At 45.7% G+C, this 18,629-nt stretch overlaps 1 protein-coding gene across 1 annotated transcript in view; it reads left to right on the forward strand.

Moving 5' to 3' along the window:
• Positions 1-7,124: 7,124 nt before the first annotated feature.
• LOC149337078 (uncharacterized) overlaps positions 7,125-18,629 on the forward strand; it is a 78,825-nt gene continuing 67,320 nt past the window's right edge. Inside the window, exons 1-2 of the mRNA XM_089553302.1 lie at positions 7,125-7,385; positions 11,568-11,611. Coding sequence (XP_089409428.1) covers positions 11,606-11,611 — 6 coding nt within the window. The 5' untranslated portion in view covers positions 7,125-7,385; positions 11,568-11,605. The remainder of the gene's footprint in view (positions 7,386-11,567; positions 11,612-18,629) is intronic.

The raw sequence follows: 18,629 nt of genomic DNA on the forward strand, positions 1-18,629 counted from the left end.
CTAGCTTCCCGACTAGTTCTGCTAATATTCTCAGAAGCTAGATGCACGGCACTGTATGGTTGGGGTATTTTGCTGGTCAGTTATTTGGATTTCGAAAGTTTGTTTTGCTTTATGGTTTATGGCGGTTCAACGTTCTAAAGTGACTCAGGCGATGAGGGATGCTGTCGGGAGGGGCTGCGTAAATTTCAACCACTTGGGATTCCTTGATGCGCTCTTGCATCGCACAGTACACGGGCCTGTATCGAAATGCTACTGCGGCGGCCGGGATCGAAGCCGTATCTTTCAGGTCAGCGGCCGAGTGCCATAGCCACTGAGCACCCATGCTGCGATTTTACAAAGTTTCTGTCAGAATACATATGTGAACTTTTGGGCTGTCCCTACTTCTACTTTGAAGTGGGGAGTTTCATTTATCGGTCACAATATTTCTAATAATTTGTGAAATAAATGCGATCATACATATCTGACGCAGCATTCATGAGTGAAGTATCCTCTTCTTGGTGACGTCATAGCCCTGAAATAGAAAAAGCCTGAAATAGACTAAGAGTTTGGACGGAAGGAAAAAGACATGCTCATTCAATCCTTTCAAAACCGCTCCTTGTATTCAGCGACATAACCATCGGATGAAGCGTCACCTATGGTGTTGAAAGCATACAATGTTTAGTTTATCGAAGAGCGCCCTATAGTCAATTAAAAGCGACTAGAATAAAAATGGCCAGAAATGCAAACCCGCGTGTTTCGGGTCAGCTGTCGAGCGCCATAACCACTGAGCCACCGCGGCGGAATATAAAAAGTTCAATACCATGTACTTTATTACGGACAAAAATTGGATGCAATCACCCTTAGTCCCTTTAAGCAAAAGGAGCCAGGTGCCGTTAACACCAAGCCTGCAACTGTCTTAATCTTCAATGCCCAAAGGAAGATGACTGGTTACTGCGGACCGCTGGGCCCGCCGGCGAGAAAAGGCTGGTGGATCGGGCTTTACGTGAAGCACAAGCCCGTGGACTTCTGGACCAGTAGGGGACCACCCTGGAAATTTTTTTTGTGTGTAATAAAGTTGTTTCTATTCATCATCCATCCATCCACCGCGATCAGTAAACTTAGCATAGGCAAGTGCTTCGGCCCAGGCCACGCCAGTGCCTGTTTCCGGCTTTCCGCTGGAAAAATCATGGTTCTCAGCGGCCATTAAACATAGCCCAGTAAGGCGCGCTGTGCCGCTTGCAGCTGCCAGCCAAGAATATTGCCTACAGCTGTCCATAATTTTGGCAGAGAGCGCCTCATCTGCTGAGTGGATTTGCTACAGCATCATATGCAGCTAAAAAAATTCAGGGGGCACTTTGACTGTCTAAAGTGGGTAGAGGCGGAAGCGTTTCCCGCACCACCTTCGCTGTTTCTGTGGCACCGGTGGCGTCACATATAATTCAGTACTAATTACTAAGTGATGACAAATCACTAATTAATGGTTAATTACTGGTCAATGCCTGAATACTAATTAACTGCTAATTAATGACGCTTAAGCTTCGCCTTTAGGAGTGGAACGCGACAGCGCGTTGTAGCGCTGCCAGGGAGTCCACGGAACACCACCCGTTCAGCGCGATGCCTTGCCCTTTGAACGCAACGCTTTTTGAGGAAAGGAAATGGCGCAGTAATTCTCTGTCATCTCGGTGGACACCTGAACCGCACCGTAGAGGAAGGGAGGAAGTGGGAGTGAAAGAAGATAGGTAAAGGGGAGCCGTAATGAAGAAAATGAAAATTGTATTTGAGGAAAGGAAATTACGCAGTAACTGTCTCACAAAATTCAGGGGGGCACTTTTTTGACCTAAAGTGTGGTCACTGATGCCCCTAAGAGTGGAACGCGACAGCGTCTTGCAACGCTGCCAAGGAGTCCATAGAACGCCATCGCCCATTCGGTTCTACGCCTCGCTCGTCAGTAAATTGGTTTTTGAGGAAAGGAAATGTATCTGTCTCTCATTTGTCGGTGGACACCTAAATCTCGCGGGAAGGCAGTGGAGGAGGATGAGAGTGAGTGAAGACACCGTGTTCACTAGACGCGCCTTTGTTCATTCCAAACCATCGAGCTGGATTCTGCTTCTGGCTGCCCTGCTAGACGGACGCAGAAATGGCTCGCTCCGGGCGAGGTGTCGCAACGGCCTTTGTTGGTCGGGATGAATCGGTGTCTGGACCACCTCCTGGTTATCGCTTTCTGCTACCGTCACTGCCGGCTGACGAAGGTATGCGTTTGTGTGTTATCTTGCACGGTGATACCTCGAAGCGTCCGTATCGAATAGAGGACTTTCGTCAACCATTAGAAGATGCCGGCGTCCTTAGGGATGTCAGCGGCATTGGCGCTTACCAGATGAGCCACCTCTGGCTCGTGAGGTTCCGCACCCAGGAGGCGAAGGACACTGTACTTGCGGCCGGGGGCCTGAGTGTGAAAGGCGGTTACTGTGCCATTATTGATCCCTGTCGAAAGGAGATCAAGGTGAAGATTCACTGGGTGCCATTTCACATACCCAGTGAGACCCTACGGAAGGCCCTGAGCGAGTTTGGGGAAGTGATGGAAATTCAGCATGAGGAATGGAGTGTTCCAGGATTTGAATCGGCGGAGTCGACAAGACGTGTCGCTCGAATGGTGCTTAAAGAGGGAGTCACGGCGGAGGAGCTACCGCATCTTTTGAAATTCTACGGGGGCTCCGTCCTTGTGGTTGTGCCCGGTAGGGCGCCTGTTTGTCTCCGATGTCGCAGACGCGGGCATATCCGCCGCGACTGCCAGACGCCCCGCTGCACTAAGTGCCGAGCCTTTGGTCATGTCCGTGAGGACTGCATACGTACGTACGCCAATGTGCTAGGGGCGGCCTCAGAGGACTGTGGTGATAAAGAGGATATCATGGACGTTGAGGAAGCTGAAACGGCGGCCCCTGATGACCGTCCAATGAAGAGTGCGTCTGGGGAACAGGGAAGCGTCTCCAACGGAAACATGGAAACTTCGAGCAAGACGCCGAACGAACAACGAGCTTTGAGCAACGCGACTGAAACGCCGCCGATGAGTGACCAGGCGTCTGCCATGAACGCCGAAGCGGAGCCAGTCGAGGATGAAAGGGCATCACATGACACCTTCGGTCCGGCTAAGCGTGCCAAGACGGTGTTGCCGTCCCCTTCACAACCTTCCACCGAGGTCAGGTCGCAACGCCTTGAGCGCCAGTGGCTCAGACCCACCGGGGCCAAGGGGAAGTATGTGCCTGAGTGTCGTTCATCGTCCGCGTCTCCCGTGCGCAGCGCAAGGAGCGCTGATTAATCGCCCCTTCTCGGAGGGTAAGGCGTACGCCTGGTAAGGGACTTGTACCTTTTTGTGCTCAGGATTTTCAGCATGGCTTGTCTTCCGTCAAATTTAAAATGCGGCACGTTAAACGTGCGTGGACTAGCAGCTAGACGTAAACAATGTCAGCTAAGGCGCCTGCTCTATGAGAAAGACCTGGACATTCTTGCAGTACAAGAAACAAAGGTAGAGAGTGCGAGCGCGACAGACGCTATGGTTGCGCAGTTCAAGCCGCGATATAACGTGCGTGCTAGTCATGCAGTGGGGACATCAGCGGGCTGTGTTCTGTTAATTAAGAACAGTCTTAATATCGAGGAACAAGCAGTGGTGTATTGCACGAGGGGAAGGTTTGTGCTCTGTGATCTGTTGTACGGGGAGGAATATTTGAGAGTTATCTGTGTGTATGCTCCTACGAAACCCCGTGAACGACTTTTGTTTTTCCAGGAACTATGTGCGTATCTGGAATGCAATAGACTTGTCATTCTTTTAGGGGATTTCAATTGTGTTCTCAGTGCAGATGACCGATCAGGCTCAACAGTCACCGAAAGCGAAAGTGCTGTTTTCTTGAAAGAAAACATTGAAAAGTATTCACTTCAAGACGTAGCCCAGTTTGCAAAGGGCGGAATGAGGCGTCATTATACACATTTTCAAGGGTGTAGTCATGCTAGGCTAGATAGAGCTTACGTTTCCCTTGACCTGGCGGCCATTTGCGATAACTACATCGTCGAACCGGTTACGTTTAGCGATCACTGTTGTGTCATATTCACCATTGGCAGGAATGTGACACCTCAAGCGAAATTCAGCTGGGACTTGTGGAAACTGAATGCAAAGTTACTAAAGGACGATTCGTTTGTTTTAGAAACAAAGAACGTGTTAGAAGAAGTTCGGTTGAATTATGGAAAAAGTTGGGCAGAAAAGTGGGAGGAATTCAAAATTGATGTCAAAATGAGGGCTATTGAAAGGTCCGTAGAAATCAAGCACGCTGAGAAAGCGAAACAGAAGAACCTAAAACAGATGTTGAAAGAATTAATTACAGAGGAAAATAGAGCTCCGGGACTATACAGTGACCTTATCAGCGAAGTTAAAGCAAAGCTTGAGGTTATCGATGCGACATTGTTTCAGGGAGCTGCAATTCGTGCACGAGCAGATCGCTTGCTGGCAGATGATATGCCCAGTAGGCGAAATTTGACGACAGAAAAAAGATACGCTAGAAGAAAAGATATCGTAGAAATTGAAAACAAAGGCATTCTGACAGACAATCCCAAGGCGATAAGGGAGGCTTTCAGTGAGCATTACCGTGATTTGTTCGCTTCCAAATCGGCAGATGTACAGGCCTTTCAGGATGAATTTTTAAGTCTATTACCCCGATTGACCAGTGAAGACACTGACATCCTGTCTGCCGACTTATCAACAGCGGAATTGGAATGCGCTATTGATGAGCTTCACTTGGGGAAATCGCCAGGTACTGACGGGATAACAGCAGAATTTTATAAGGCGTTCAAACGTGAAACTGCTCTCATTTTGCAACGCGTTTATGAAGAGTCATATAGAACTGGTATTTTACCACCGTCGTTTTCTCGTGCACATACAGTACTTATACCGAAAACTGACAATCCTGCTCAGCTTAAGCAAGTTACAGGTTATCGGCCGATAACGCTTACTAATGTTGATTATAAAATTTTTATGAAAGTATTAGCCAAACGTTTACAATCAGTTATGGACATCTTGGTTGGCCCCCACCAGACATGTGGAATTCAAGGGCGGACCATCTTCACGAATGTTCATGTCACTCGGAGTATACTGGAATGCTGTGACGCTGACTTTAGGCGAGTCGCAATGTTGCAAATTGATTTAGAGAAGGCATTTGACCGTGTATGTCATGACATTCTTTTTAAAATCCTTGAACATGTCTGTGTTGGAGAAGTTATTTTAAAAGGGGTTAAAATGGCCTATAGCAACTGTACCACGAATCTGGTTGTTAACCGAGAGCTCACAGACAGAATTGCCGTTAGAGCATCCGTGCGGCAAGGCTGCCCAATGTCACCGCTACTTTTCGCTCTGTACCTGGAGCCACTTTGCCGAAATGTAATAAATAACAGCTGTATTCGTGGTTTCGAACTGGAAGCATGTGAAATTAAAGTATTGGCTTATGCCGATGATGTGGCAGTTTTCTGTAGTGACCACAGCAGCATAGAACATGCGATGTCGGTTGTTCGTAGATTTTGTGATGTAACCAATAGCGTTGTTAACCTGGACAAGTGTGCGGGCCTTTGGCATGGGAATTGGGCATCAGCGCCTTTGTTTCATGCAAGTGTAAAATGGTCACATGTTCCTTCCAAATACCTAGGTGTACCTCTTGACAAGTATCGAGATAACGATGACTTTTGGAAGGAGAAAATTCAAGAACTCTCCACGCGTGCACAGAAATGGTCGGGGAAGGAACTGTCTGTATTCACGCGCGCAAACATATGCAATGTATATCTGGTTTCAAAAGTGTGCTATTTGTTGCAGGTCCTTTCATGCTCTCGACTTAGCATTCAAAAGTTTCATCGTCTCTTCGCAGTTTTTGTTTGGCAGTCCTCATGGGAGAGGACTAAACGTGATAATTTATTTCTGCGTTTGAGAAAAGGGGGTCTTTCCTTGCCACACTTGTACCTGAGGCAGGTGGTGTCAAGATTTCTGTTTCTTCGAGATCAACGCGACCCTTTCCTGCGGACATTTATTCAAGTGAGGCTTTCTTCGGCTTTGCCAAACTATGTTATTTCCAGTGTGGACGGGATGAGATACAGTGCAAGTAGGTTTTTGAAAGAAGTGGTCTTTGCTTTCCGGTTTCTGAATGCGCGCTTCAGTTTGGAATATCTTTCTAATGTCACGCGTAAGAAATTGTTAAAAGATTTGCTCGACTCTGTCTTCCCGGAGCCAATCTATCGATCTATGTATAGTGGAGGCCAAGCAGGAAATGTTTTAAAAAGAGTACGAAAAATGTTGGTGCCAGCGGGTGTGAAGACGTTCTTCTTCAAGTTACACACTGGGACGTTGCTGGTTAAAACATGGATGGAGGAAAAGGGATTGTTTCTACCATGGGGTGCTGACTGCTTGTTGTGTCGCAAACCAGAGTCAATAGAACACGTTTTTATTGATTGCTGGGATGCGCTGCTCTTTTGGGACGTGCTCCAGCGTACAATAAAGAAAGACTTACCCCTAACGCCGTATGGGATACGATTCCTGGACATAGAGCCGGATCTTTATAAATATGATGTAATTTTCCTGCTTGGCCTGCACAGTATTTGGCGAAGCAGGATGGCTGTACGACACTGTGATGAAGATGCGCGTTCTGTCCGCGATTACTTCAAAGAAAACATATTTAAGCTGCGTGAAGTGTACAAGGAGCTATGTTTTGGAGATGAAGTTATCGAGTTGATGGGAGAGTTGTGTTTCCTGAGACAGTTTTGATTTTCTCACGCGAGTGAAACTTATGTCCGTTCTTGTTGTTTGAGTGTGCAGCGCAGAACATCTGTTTATGATCTGTTGTAATCTGTCAAAACAGGCAATAAAGACAAAAAAAAAAAAAAAAAGCTGGCATGGCGGAGTGGATAGCATGCTCGTCTCTCACGCCGAAGACCGGGGTTCGATTCCTGAGCTGGACCAATTTCTTAATCGGTTTTATTTATTTAAATGACCTGACTAGTAAAGCTAATTAGGCTAATTGGGTAATTAAGCAAATAACTAAGCTCAGTCCCACTTAATTGGAGCATCACTATACGATCCCTGTAATTGGTTGCATGGTTACTAGCCAAAGTACAAATGGCCCCGTTTGAAATTCGCGCACTGTGACGTCACGACCGTTTCCACCAATTGAAAAGCGTGACATTTTCTGTCGACAACTGCTGCTTACAACGATGAGACATTAAAGGCTTCCGCCTTAATATGGCTCCTCGTGAACAATGAGTGATGGAAATATGGGTGTCTCTGGCTTTTCCCAGGCACTCCAACTTATTTCGGCTTGACCGCATTTCCAATATACGGAGCGGTGGAACCAGTATCGAGTGTCTGCAGTAGCACTGAAATCTGCGTAAGTACTAGCAATTCTCGCTGTTTTTCACTTTTCTATTTTAAAAGAAGCGTCAATAATTTCTTATGTATGATGACAATATCATCCCTTATATTGTCGGTGTGCATAATATTGCGCCTTTTTTCTGCTCTGTAGTGTTCCTGGTAGTTTTCGCTTCATTTCTCCATTATCTTTAAGTGAATGCACGTGAATGCATAACTAACGTTCAGCCTTGGTACCAAATTCTAATTCTGGTAGACTGCCCTCTTCACTTATACTGCCCCGCCAAAGGGAAGTAAAGTATTCATAGATGGTGGAAAAATGAACCAGGCTAAGAGTACTTGTGCGGCACAATGCCAGAACTCTTCGTACATGGTTTTATTCCCATCGTGTCGAAGGCATGCGCGTACCTAGCTGGATCTGCATAGCTGCTTTCCATTACGTGTTCAATTTTACTGCTTGTGGCTGCAAACTACGTCTACAATTCACTTTCGTGGTTCATGCACGTCGTTGACAAGTATATTTTTCCTCAATTTTCGCTCTTAAACGTTTGAAGAGCGCAGGTATCGACAAAATCTGGTTTGTGTTAACCAATTGTGACTTATGTATGTCAAGGAGTGTTTCTCAACGGTGGCACAATGGCATCCTCTGATATTGTTCTGAAGCGAAAAGCTTCACTAGGCTAGTCAACATCACGCTTCGCGTGAGCCGGAGGCCAGATTTGCCACTTCTGCGCATGCGCGAAACCGAGGGACGTCACGCACGGCGCAGGTGGCCGCCGTCGCCGCCGCAGCTGACTCCGTCACCTGACCTCAAAAATTTCTCGTGCTCTAACTCCCCAACTCAAAAGCTCCAAGTTCAAATACTCCAAACTCCAAACTAAAACCTAACATCGTCGTGCTAGTTCGGAGCAGTATTGAGCCGGGCCCACATGGAGCGATTTTCTCGCGAAAAACCTGCGAACGGCCTCCCGGCGGCGACCGCTTGGCCGCCGGCGGCCGTTCACCCCCGAACAAGCCGTGCTAGATACGTTCGCCTGGTGGTCAGCTGCTCACCGGAAGCGGCGTATGCGAGCTGTCAGCGCGGACCAATGAGGGCGCTCTGCTCGATGCGTTCAGACCGATTTTCACCGCGCGACGACAAACATGGCAGCGCCCTTCGAAGTCAGACCCCTAGCTTCGGACTGAATTCTCGTTGTTGCTGCCTTTTTCAGTGCGTCCACTGGTCGTAAATGGGGCACCGGTGTTTCGGTTCGTCTCACCTTGCCTGTAAGAAAACGTATAATAAATCTGCTTTTTTTTATTTAGAGGGACAATTCTCCCACTTCTAAGCTTAAGAGAAGAGTCTGTTTACAGTAATGGTTGCCGTCCTGAGAATCGGATGAAGCCACTATAGACTGAGTTTATTTTCGCGTCCCTGCTAGCATACGCTGAACTAAAAGTGGGAATGCGCCTGCGTTTAGCGTACGTAAGCATGCTTACGCTTATGGTACGTAGACAGCGTAAATTTATGTTCTTTCTCACTGTATCTATGTACGCCGCATGTGGCGACGTGGTGTACAAAAATTCAGGGGGCACTTTGACTGTCTAAAGTGGGTAGAGGCGGAAGCGTTTCCCGCACCACCTTCGCTGTTTCTGTGGCACCGGTGGCGTCACATATAATTCAGTACTAATTACTAAGTGATGGCAAATCACTAATTAATGGTTAATTACTGATAAATGCCTGAATACTAATTAACTGCTAATTAATGACGCTTAAGCTTCGCCTTTAGGAGTGGAACGCGACAGCGCGTTGTAGCGCTGCCAGGGAGTCCACGGAACACCACCCGTACAGCGCGATGCCTTGCCCTTTGAACGCAACGCTTTTTGAGGAAAGGAAATGGCGCAGTAATTCTCTGTCATCTCGGTGGACACCTGAACCGCACCGTAGAGGAAGGGAGGAAGTGGGAGTGAAAGAAGATAGGTAAAGGGGAGCCGTAATGAAGAAAATGAAAATTGTATTTGAGGAAAGGAAATTACGCAGTAACTGTCTCACAAAATTCAGGGGGGCACTTTTTTGACCTAAAGTGTGGTCACTGATGCCCCTAAGAGTGGAACGCGACAGCGTCTTGCAACGCTGCCAAGGAGTCCATAGAACGCCATCGCCCATTCGGTTCTACGCCTCGCTCGTCAGTAAATTGGTTTTTGAGGAAAGGAAATGTATCTGTCTCTCATTTGTCGGTGGACACCTAAATCTCGCGGGAAGGCAATGGAGGAGGATGAGAGTGAGTGAAGACACCGTGTTCACTAGACGCGCCTTTGTTCATTCCAAACCATCGAGCTGGCATGGCGGAGTGGATAGCATGCTCGTCTCTCACGCCGAAGACCGGGGTTCGATTCCTGAGCTGGACCAATTTCTTAATCGGTTTTATTTATTTAAATGACCTGACTAGTAAAGCTAATTAGGCTAATTGGGTAATTAAGCAAATAACTAAGCTCAGTCCCACTTAATTGGAGCATCACTATACGATCCCTGTAATTGGTTGCATGGTTACTAGCCAAAGTACAAATGGCCCCGTTTGAAATTCGCGCACTGTGACGTCACGACCGTTTCCACCAATTGAAAAGCGTGACATTTTCTGTCGACAACTGCTGCTTACAACGATGAGACATTAAAGGCTTCCGCCTTAAAAAGCGAGAAACAGCAGCAGCGCGGCGGTTCCGCTTCGCCCGGGCGTCGAGGGATGAGAACAGGGACTAGATTTTGCGAAGAGCGAATCCGCTTCCCTCGCCAGATTTTTGGACAAGTGTGAACGAGCCCTTTCTCTTCCTACTCTAGTCTACGGTCTGATAAATAAAGACAAAATTGATAAAATTGAAACAAATCTGAATAGTTATTTTTTCCTTTGCCGCCCTCTAATAAACAATGGCTTTAAAGTAAGTCTAATAATCTTTTTTTGTTGCTGCAGTTTACTAAGATTTAGGCCATGCCGTTGAAATCTGAAGACACTGAAATCAAGACGGCTGCGGTCTGCCGGCGGTCGCCTGTTTTTCGCCGTATGTGGTGCAGCACGGCGACAGCGCGTCGGCGTTCCGCCGCGCCGCATGAAATTCGCAGTGTCTGCTCGCTCCATGTGGGTCGGCCTTTATGTAACTTGAGCTTTCCAAGGCATATAGGACGAAAATAAACTCCTAAGTACTTATAACATTGACCGCGTTCCAGTTTTTTGTAACTTAGTGATACTTGCTAGCTATGAACATTTAATGTTTATTATAAAGCGATATAAGCCATGCTTTGTTTTGGTGATCAAATTTAAATAATTAGCAATGAACTGTATAATAACACTGTCTAGTTCTTGATTCATGTTAATACACACTTCATTCATAGGACGTCCGAAGAAGGCTAGAACTGTGTCATTGTTATAAAACAAAGATTTACAGTTGTCTAGCACAGCAGAAAACTAATTTATATAAAAGGAAAATAAGATGGGCCCGAGGATTCCGCCTGCGGTGCACCTGAGAATACTGTTCGGGGACTAGATATGAAGCCATTCAGAGTTACTCGTTGCTTGCTATCCAACACGTAGCTTGTGACCAGCTATATTACTTTACGTCTAAAACCTTGCCTGTTCTTTTTTTTATAGCAACGCTTGGTTAACAGCAGCAAAGCCTTTTGGATATTCAAAGAGTGCACTATGACAAAAATTATTTTTGTGAAGAGTAGAGTTGTGCACTTGTGCCAGGCTCAGAGGTACAGAATTAGAATGTCATACTTATAGTCGGATACAAGTCTGCAGTGAAGCTACTCCCACATTCAGGAACGCCGCACAGAATCACTTCACGACGAAAAAAGTAGTCGATTGATGAAACTTGTCTGTTGCCTAAAGAAGAAGCTTACCACAATAAAAAAAATCATCAGCTCCAGAATTCTGATACATGCCTTGTCTAAATTGTTAAACATTAAAAATATGATTTCGTTTATGGTTGCGATTGGTCAGTGGACCCCACGATCCTGGGCCTGTCCAAACCTTCGCAGCAAGTTCTAAAAAAAATGCGGCGATGGAATAGTGTTCTCGCGCGGCAGCCTGCGAAGCTTTTCTGTTTGTAGCGCAGCGGGTTTCATTCACAGTCGCGGCAATCTTTATTTTTATTTATTTATTTATGGAACCAGCATGACTATATATATCGTATGGCATGATCTTTTCTATTTTTACTGATTCTTCAGGTTGCCACTGCTGAGCGAACTATCTTTTCGACACCACCATGCCGGTAAGCAATCAAATATATATTTGGTACCAAGTTATCTTGCAATTCATGAAACAGAAAATTACATCATTATGTATAACCAAATTATGGTGCTCCTTTCACTTTAAAGGGTTAGCAGCTTAGTGAAGAATTTAGGCGTTCCCGAATTGCATTCTTAACTTTTACGGTATATTGCTTTCTCATTCAGATATATTGCTTTCTGTGAACATGGTTATGCTTCTCCTGCTCGGGGCCATATTAAGAGCCCATAGTGTAATTAAAATAAACAAAAAGCGAAATCAAACACTCCCACTTTTAACAGATGGGCTCTTCCTGTCGCGCGGGGCAAAGCATTTTTAAAACCTTTTATGCAGAAGAATTATTGGTTGAGAACAATATTCCCTCTAAGCACTGCTTTATGATTATTGATGTTTAAGCGAACTCGGAGCTATCGCGGATGAATGCACAATAGACCTTTCAGCCTTTTATTATAGTCAAATTTTTCCTTGCCGTAAATTGTGGTTTGTCACAGTGACAGCGGCTATAGTAGCGTAGTAGCGGTGGCCGGCAAAACACGCTAGCCCATGGGGACTAACAGAAGTTCTCGCCACTTCAAAACTCAAATACTTCGCGATAAGAAGACACAAATTATGTCTAGAAGCCAGGGATATGTTCACGAATGGGAGAATTTCGTTTACGTTCGTCCTACTTCATTTTCCAGCTGCTTTCCGAGAGTATCCACCCGGCGAATATAGTGGCAAAGCAGAAATCTGTGTTTGCTAAAAAGGGATATCATTTGATATTCGACGTGAGTATTTATTGAGAATGCAGTTTTCCCATCAATCCTCAAAAGTTACCTTTTAACAAACTGATGTCTGGGATGAAATTCAAGATTTCACGAAATATCTTTTCGTCGAGTATTACGTTAACTTCAAAACTAAAAAAGAAGCACTGACCAAGGGTTTTGCTCAAACCAACACTGGTGTTTCGCCCTCACTACAGAAGCCTTGTTCACTGACTAAGTGCGTGACAATCGACGAGTGTGCTTGAATAATCGCCCGCGGTTGCTTGCATACGTTGGCGAGAGATTGCCTTCGTGGCAATGTATCTTTGGTTTGTTTCACCAGATGCCCAAGGCTTTGGCGTGAAAGTCCGTTCCGTTCTTTATCAATGATTGAAGCCTCTTCCAGCAGATATCGTGCTGTAGCTAGTCTGGGAACACCGCAAGTGCACTCGAGATAGCTGAACTATTCACTGCGCCTTTCGTCTGTCCTTTCACGCACATTTCAGCTTGCCGCGCTCGCCTACATAAACACGGTCACATCCAGCGCAGGAGATATTGTGCGCCTTAATTGTCCCGAAATTTTTAGCATTTTAGTTTGTCCTTAAACTTCACGAACTCCTTGCGTAACTTTGGGGAGTGAACGTGGAAGCGGGCACACAGCACGTAAGCCGGACGAGTGCCGGCACTCCGCTTATGCCAGGTACAGCCTTTGTCAAAAGTTTAGAGCCCAGGGGGTTTGCTTCTGGGCCACACTGCTTTTCCCGTAATGCGTCCTCAGCGTCGCAAATCTCCTGAAGGTAAGAATATTTCTGGTCCTGCTCCCTCTGATGCGTAGGGCTTCCATGAGTGCTGCAGGAGCGCCACAGTAGTGCTTAGAAGCAAACCCCCTTGGCTCTAAACTTTTGACAAAGGCTGTAGATAGAGTATGGTGACAGGTAACCTGCAGTGGTTGGGAATCGGTTTCCCAGGGTGCACAGAGGAGCGCTCCGCAAAGTCCACAAAATGTTTGGGATAGTCGCCGCTAGTTAACTTACGGCGCCTTTCCATCAGTTCCGAGGCGCGTTCTCCAGGTCTTCAGCAATTCCCCAGTTTCGTAGAAAAAACGATGCCGAAGCAGCACATTTGTGGTAGGCCAGGTTCACTGAATTGCGTGGGCGCCCTTGATAAACGCTTTGAACGATGGTTGGCGGCCTTCTGGCGCCACTTATATTACTAAAAACGGCTGTCACTCACCAACGTAATCTTGAAAAATTAGTGGCCTCTGCCATGCTCTGTTGGTGCTCCGTGAAGACGGTGAGTGAGTCCGTTTTAATGTTACAAAAACAGTCATGTGGGCACCGCAAAAACACTTTAGGTGGATGTTGAAAGGAAGGAACAGTCCGGTTTCATATGGACTGAGCGATTAGGAGTTTCCTTAACAGTAACGGACGTACCCATCGCAGTTCCGAGAACCTGGAGCGCAATATGACACGATCGAAGATGATCGTGTTTTATAGGCACAGTTTCGGTAGCATCAAACCACGCTGCGCCTCGAAAGGCGTTCTAGTCCCGAGCTGATGGACAACTACGTATACATTTACCGCCAGATACACTGGGACGCAGGTAAACGAGGCTTCGCGTCTAAAGACTACACAAAGTAGGGCGTCGTCCGCCGTGGTCTTACGCAGCCTTGAAGTGAATGGTTATTGTTTCATAAAATGTGGATGTTTTGCTAACAAGCGGCACGAACACGCGACGATGGCGGCCCGACAGCCAGTAAAAAAGGGTAGTGGGTAAAACTCGCCATCCGGACCATATAAGCACGTCCACCTTGATTTCTGACCGGCCACGTAAATCAAGATTGCCGCCCCACCTTTCGCTCCAAGTCTTAGGGAGCAACACCCACAAGGCATCCGGATTTCAGCGCTGAAAACCTGGCGCAGAAAATCTGCATAAGAAGTCAGGATCATGTCTCGGATTCGATGCAAGTGCGCTGTGGCGTAGAAATTTGTGGTTTTCCCAATAAATTTCTCGATTCTGAGGAGTGCCGCCCTGTGCCCCTAGCAACCCCTGATGGCAGCCGCTGCAGACCACCTGTGGCTACACCTGACGCGTCTGGCATAAGTCGAGCGCTGGGACGTGTGCTGTATACACATGACGTGCACGCTGCACACTTTCGCACTCTCAAGTTACGGCATGAGCTGATGAACTTGAAAGACAAACTCTGAAATAGCAAGCTACCAGGCCTTGAGTACAGTTTGCCTGCGGAAACAAGGAGGCAGCACAAACTGCCTCAACAAATACTGTCGAAGTTCTGAACTGCTACCATTTTTAAAAGCAGCTGAGTGCGTAATTTCAGGTGGCTAAATAACATCTTACATGCCAAAAAGTAATTATTCAAGAAGAATATGATTTCCATCCTGTTTTCAAATAAGCCATTACACCACTATTAGACAAGTGCATGTTGCGGGTTTCTTGGTGTGCCTATCATCAGTTATCTGGGCTTTACAGATCATGTGAACAGCATTAGATTTGGAACTGATCGATTTATCGTATACGGCATCTTCTCCTAAAGCTGGCTCATTCCAATCTTGTATATCGCGATCTCGTGTGGGCGCCTGCTATAAAACCGATCTTAATAAATTCTTTCTGGTTGAGAAACGAGCTCCCCTTCTAATTGTCCACAAGCCCAGCTATCGAAACAAGTCTTTTCAATCTGCATATTGCATAAAATCAGTTGCTGGCCGAGTTGGTATTTAATGCTTTCATTCACACAGCGCAAAGACGAACAAGGAAAACAGGGGAGACAATTTCTCTCCTCTTTTCCGTCGATAATTTTCTGGAATTGCTTGCAATTTGCCTGAAATCTACTTTCGCAGTTTGGGAAGGTATCATCCTCACCAAACAAACGGAATATGCGTTGGTTCCTGCGTTGCTCCTGTTTTGAGCGACATTTTTCTAGCGGAGCGGGACGCAGAGTTGCAACGCAGAAGTGAAGGGTCCAGTGTTGCAGGAATTTTCAAATACGTTGATGATTTTCTCGTTTTTACCAAAGCACAAGATATGTCCGGTCAGGAAAATATGTTCAGTACCGTGTCTGTGTTTTAAGAATGCTTTCAACCACTAATCTTGACGCATGAAGTGGCTGTGAGCCAATTCATCGAATTTCTTGACATGGGAATTTATTTTTCTGCTGATCATGTGTGTTGGGCTTATGAACCGCGAGGAAACTAACCTGTACTTCCTTTCGGTTCAGTCCACTCCAAACTAGTCAATGAGGAATTGATAAGTCTTGCTTTAGTTATGCTGTCGCGAAATTGTGTGAGCATCGACTGGATTCTGCGTTCGCTAGCCAGTTGACCCGTGTAAGCGGTTCTCGCTACCCATGCGCACTCTTGTTGCCGGTTGCCGAGAGCATGCTCAAAGAAAGCAGGAGAGTGGCTCTTAACAACGGCGGGGCTCGTACGGATTGGAGAAAAAATGTGACGGTATTACCGTACATGCACACCATCGCCCACCAGCTCAAGAAAGTAGGAAAAACAGCAGGTGTGTATCTGGTGTTTTCTGCACCAGAGAAACTATCTAAACTGTGCAAGAAGGCGAATTCCACTGTCACTGTCACTGCACTGTTAGGCACCGGCAACCATTTGTAGAGTGCGCGAAAGACGTAGTCTATTCGATACCTTCGTCCTGTGGCCGAGCCTACATTGGCCAAATGGGCAGATGTCTCAATGAGAGGCTCATGGAGCATAGCAACAGCGTCATCTCGGCATACACTGCCGTGTTTGCCAACAGTATAACGAACATGGTCCCTCTTTGGGAAGGACCACAATCCTTCATAGGAATATCAAGAAAACATCCCGGGAGATAGATGGGGCTGGTGAGATCGCGGAGAAAGGAGATGACTGTGTCGGCACACCATCGGGGTTGTTAAGTGATAAGGAGCGTCGTGTCTTGGAAATTTGGAACTACAGTATTCTGTTTTTGTTTTCGTTCGGATCCTGCCTTTTAGGTTTTAGCTTTACGTTTTCTTTCTTGTACCAAGGACATTGTGGCCCCGTGTAGTTTGGCGCTGCTACAAGCTTTAGCATGACTACTCTTTTCGTTGCTGCGTATGCCCGCTGTACTCTATATCTATTCGCTGCGCGCAGCAATAAACTTTGTTGAAGTCGGCGCTTTGTGGTGTCTCCCCACCTGCCCGTGTTCGTCTTTGCGCTGTGTGAATGGAAGCATGTATATTGGTCAAATGTTTTAGTGGAGTCCCCCAAGGTGGAGTAGATTTGTAATAAGGGAGTAATTACTCAGTGGCATCGACCAGAGCGCAGCCATACGGCTACAAAGGAAAGCTGTACAGATTTCTCAGAAACTTCGTAGTTAAAGAAAAATTCGTCCTGGTCCGGGGTTCGAACCCGGGACCACCGCTTCACCGGAGCAGTCGCTCTACCAATTTTTCTTTAACTACGAAGTTTCTGAGAAAGCTGTGAAAGCTCTATAGCTTTCCTTTGTAGCCGTATGGCTGCGCTCGGGTGGATGCCAATCAGTAAGCATGTATATTGCAATCTCATGTACAGTACCTGCAATAAAGCCGACCTTGATAAATTCTTTCGATTTCAGAAAAGAGGCCAGCGTTTATTGTCTGCAAGCCCAGCTAACGAATCTAACAGTTTCAGTTTTCATGTCCGCAATCTTTCTCATTGTTTGAACTTGAGTTTTGCGGTTGTTAATTTCCACGAAAACAAACAGGATTTCTTTTCCTTCCCTAAATCTTATGATTTCAGCAACTTAACTTTCATTTACGTGTGCTTTTACTATCCACGACGAACTATACGGCAAACCATGGGAAACAAACCATAGCAGGCAAAATTTCTATCTTTTGTACTACGTGCCAGTCCCTTGTCGAAACGGCTCAAGAAATTAGCAGTGTCTGTTTCTGTAAGGAAATAACCTGAATATGCTCCTTCCTCCTCTATATTTTACTCTGCGAAAAATTACTGCTTTTACACTAAAGAATTATCATTCGTTTCTTTTGTTCATATTCTCAAATTTTATTTGCACTGCGTTATTAACTGTTGCAACATATGTATTTAGTTTGTAAAGTGTTTCTTAGAATTTAGGTCCTTTTAGTAGTCTTAAAATTTATTTTTTTGATATTTATTTTGTTAAAAAATTTTAGCTGTCACTATCTGCTGCTTTCCCTTGCGTTTTGATTTAACTTATCACTTTGCATTGATTGTTCATCCCAACTCGTTTTTGTTTTGAATGCGTTTTGCCGTCCAGCCACCGGTGTAATGATTTGCAGTTCTTGGTGTAGCCCTCGTCAGGAGCCATTGTTTGCAGTCATACTTTAGCCTCACTTCGTTGGCATGTTTTACATGTTATCCAATAAACACACTTTTACTACTTCGAACTGTGCGCGAGCTGCTATAAAGAAAGAAAAAATGACACAACCAACCCATTGCGACTTAACGCAACCTTTTAGGCAACATATTTCTATAAATAAATGCCCCTCAGGAAGGTTGGCAACATTATGCAGGGGACCCTTGTAGACAGATGTTTACTGGACTGCAAACTCTCGTAAACATCTCAGTATATTCAGCTATTTACTAAAGAGCTATCTTCGTGTTATGAACATTTATAGAGAGACGTAATTGCTCATCAGTGCTTTTTTACTGAAATTTGAACCCCTGAATGTTGGATACCTCTCAATCATCTGATGTAATAAATGTTGCCTAAATACGCCAAAGTTGTCGCAATGTGCACTCCAAGATTATTTAAATCAGTGGATCTGTAGGTCTGTGCACAGGGACCAGTTGGGCGCACAGTCTTGTAATTAATGAACTGTGTTTTTTCAGTATGAGAGCCTCGTGGCTGAAGGCTTTTAGATGTATTTCAATTTTTCCTAATTCGCTGGCGTCGTGTTTCTTTCGTAACTTATTACAACACCATCAAAATTGCGTGGACATCGACCTTTCCAAAACTACTTCCTGTTTCTATAGATTAGTAGCCTCTCAGGAGGAGCGTGGACCCTCACATGCGTGAACGGCTGCATTTTAATATCACAAAACACATATTTATGAGCAGCACAGACAATCTCCTGAAGCAGTTGTGTAACGAATGCAATGACTAGTACCGCTGTCACCTGCTCTATCCATGTGGGAGGAATGCTATTCTATGCACCGTGTTCTGCTCGGATTTCAGTGTTTCAGACTTGTCACATGAGTTTCGCTGTCATTGAAAACACGCGACCATCGTATCGTGCCCCTATAAGGAATTACCAAG

This window comes from Amblyomma mixtum, chromosome 7 (assembly GCF_055824585.1).
Source record: "Amblyomma mixtum isolate Tamu chromosome 7, ASM5582458v1, whole genome shotgun sequence".
NCBI classification, from domain to species: domain Eukaryota; kingdom Metazoa; phylum Arthropoda; class Arachnida; order Ixodida; family Ixodidae; genus Amblyomma; species Amblyomma mixtum.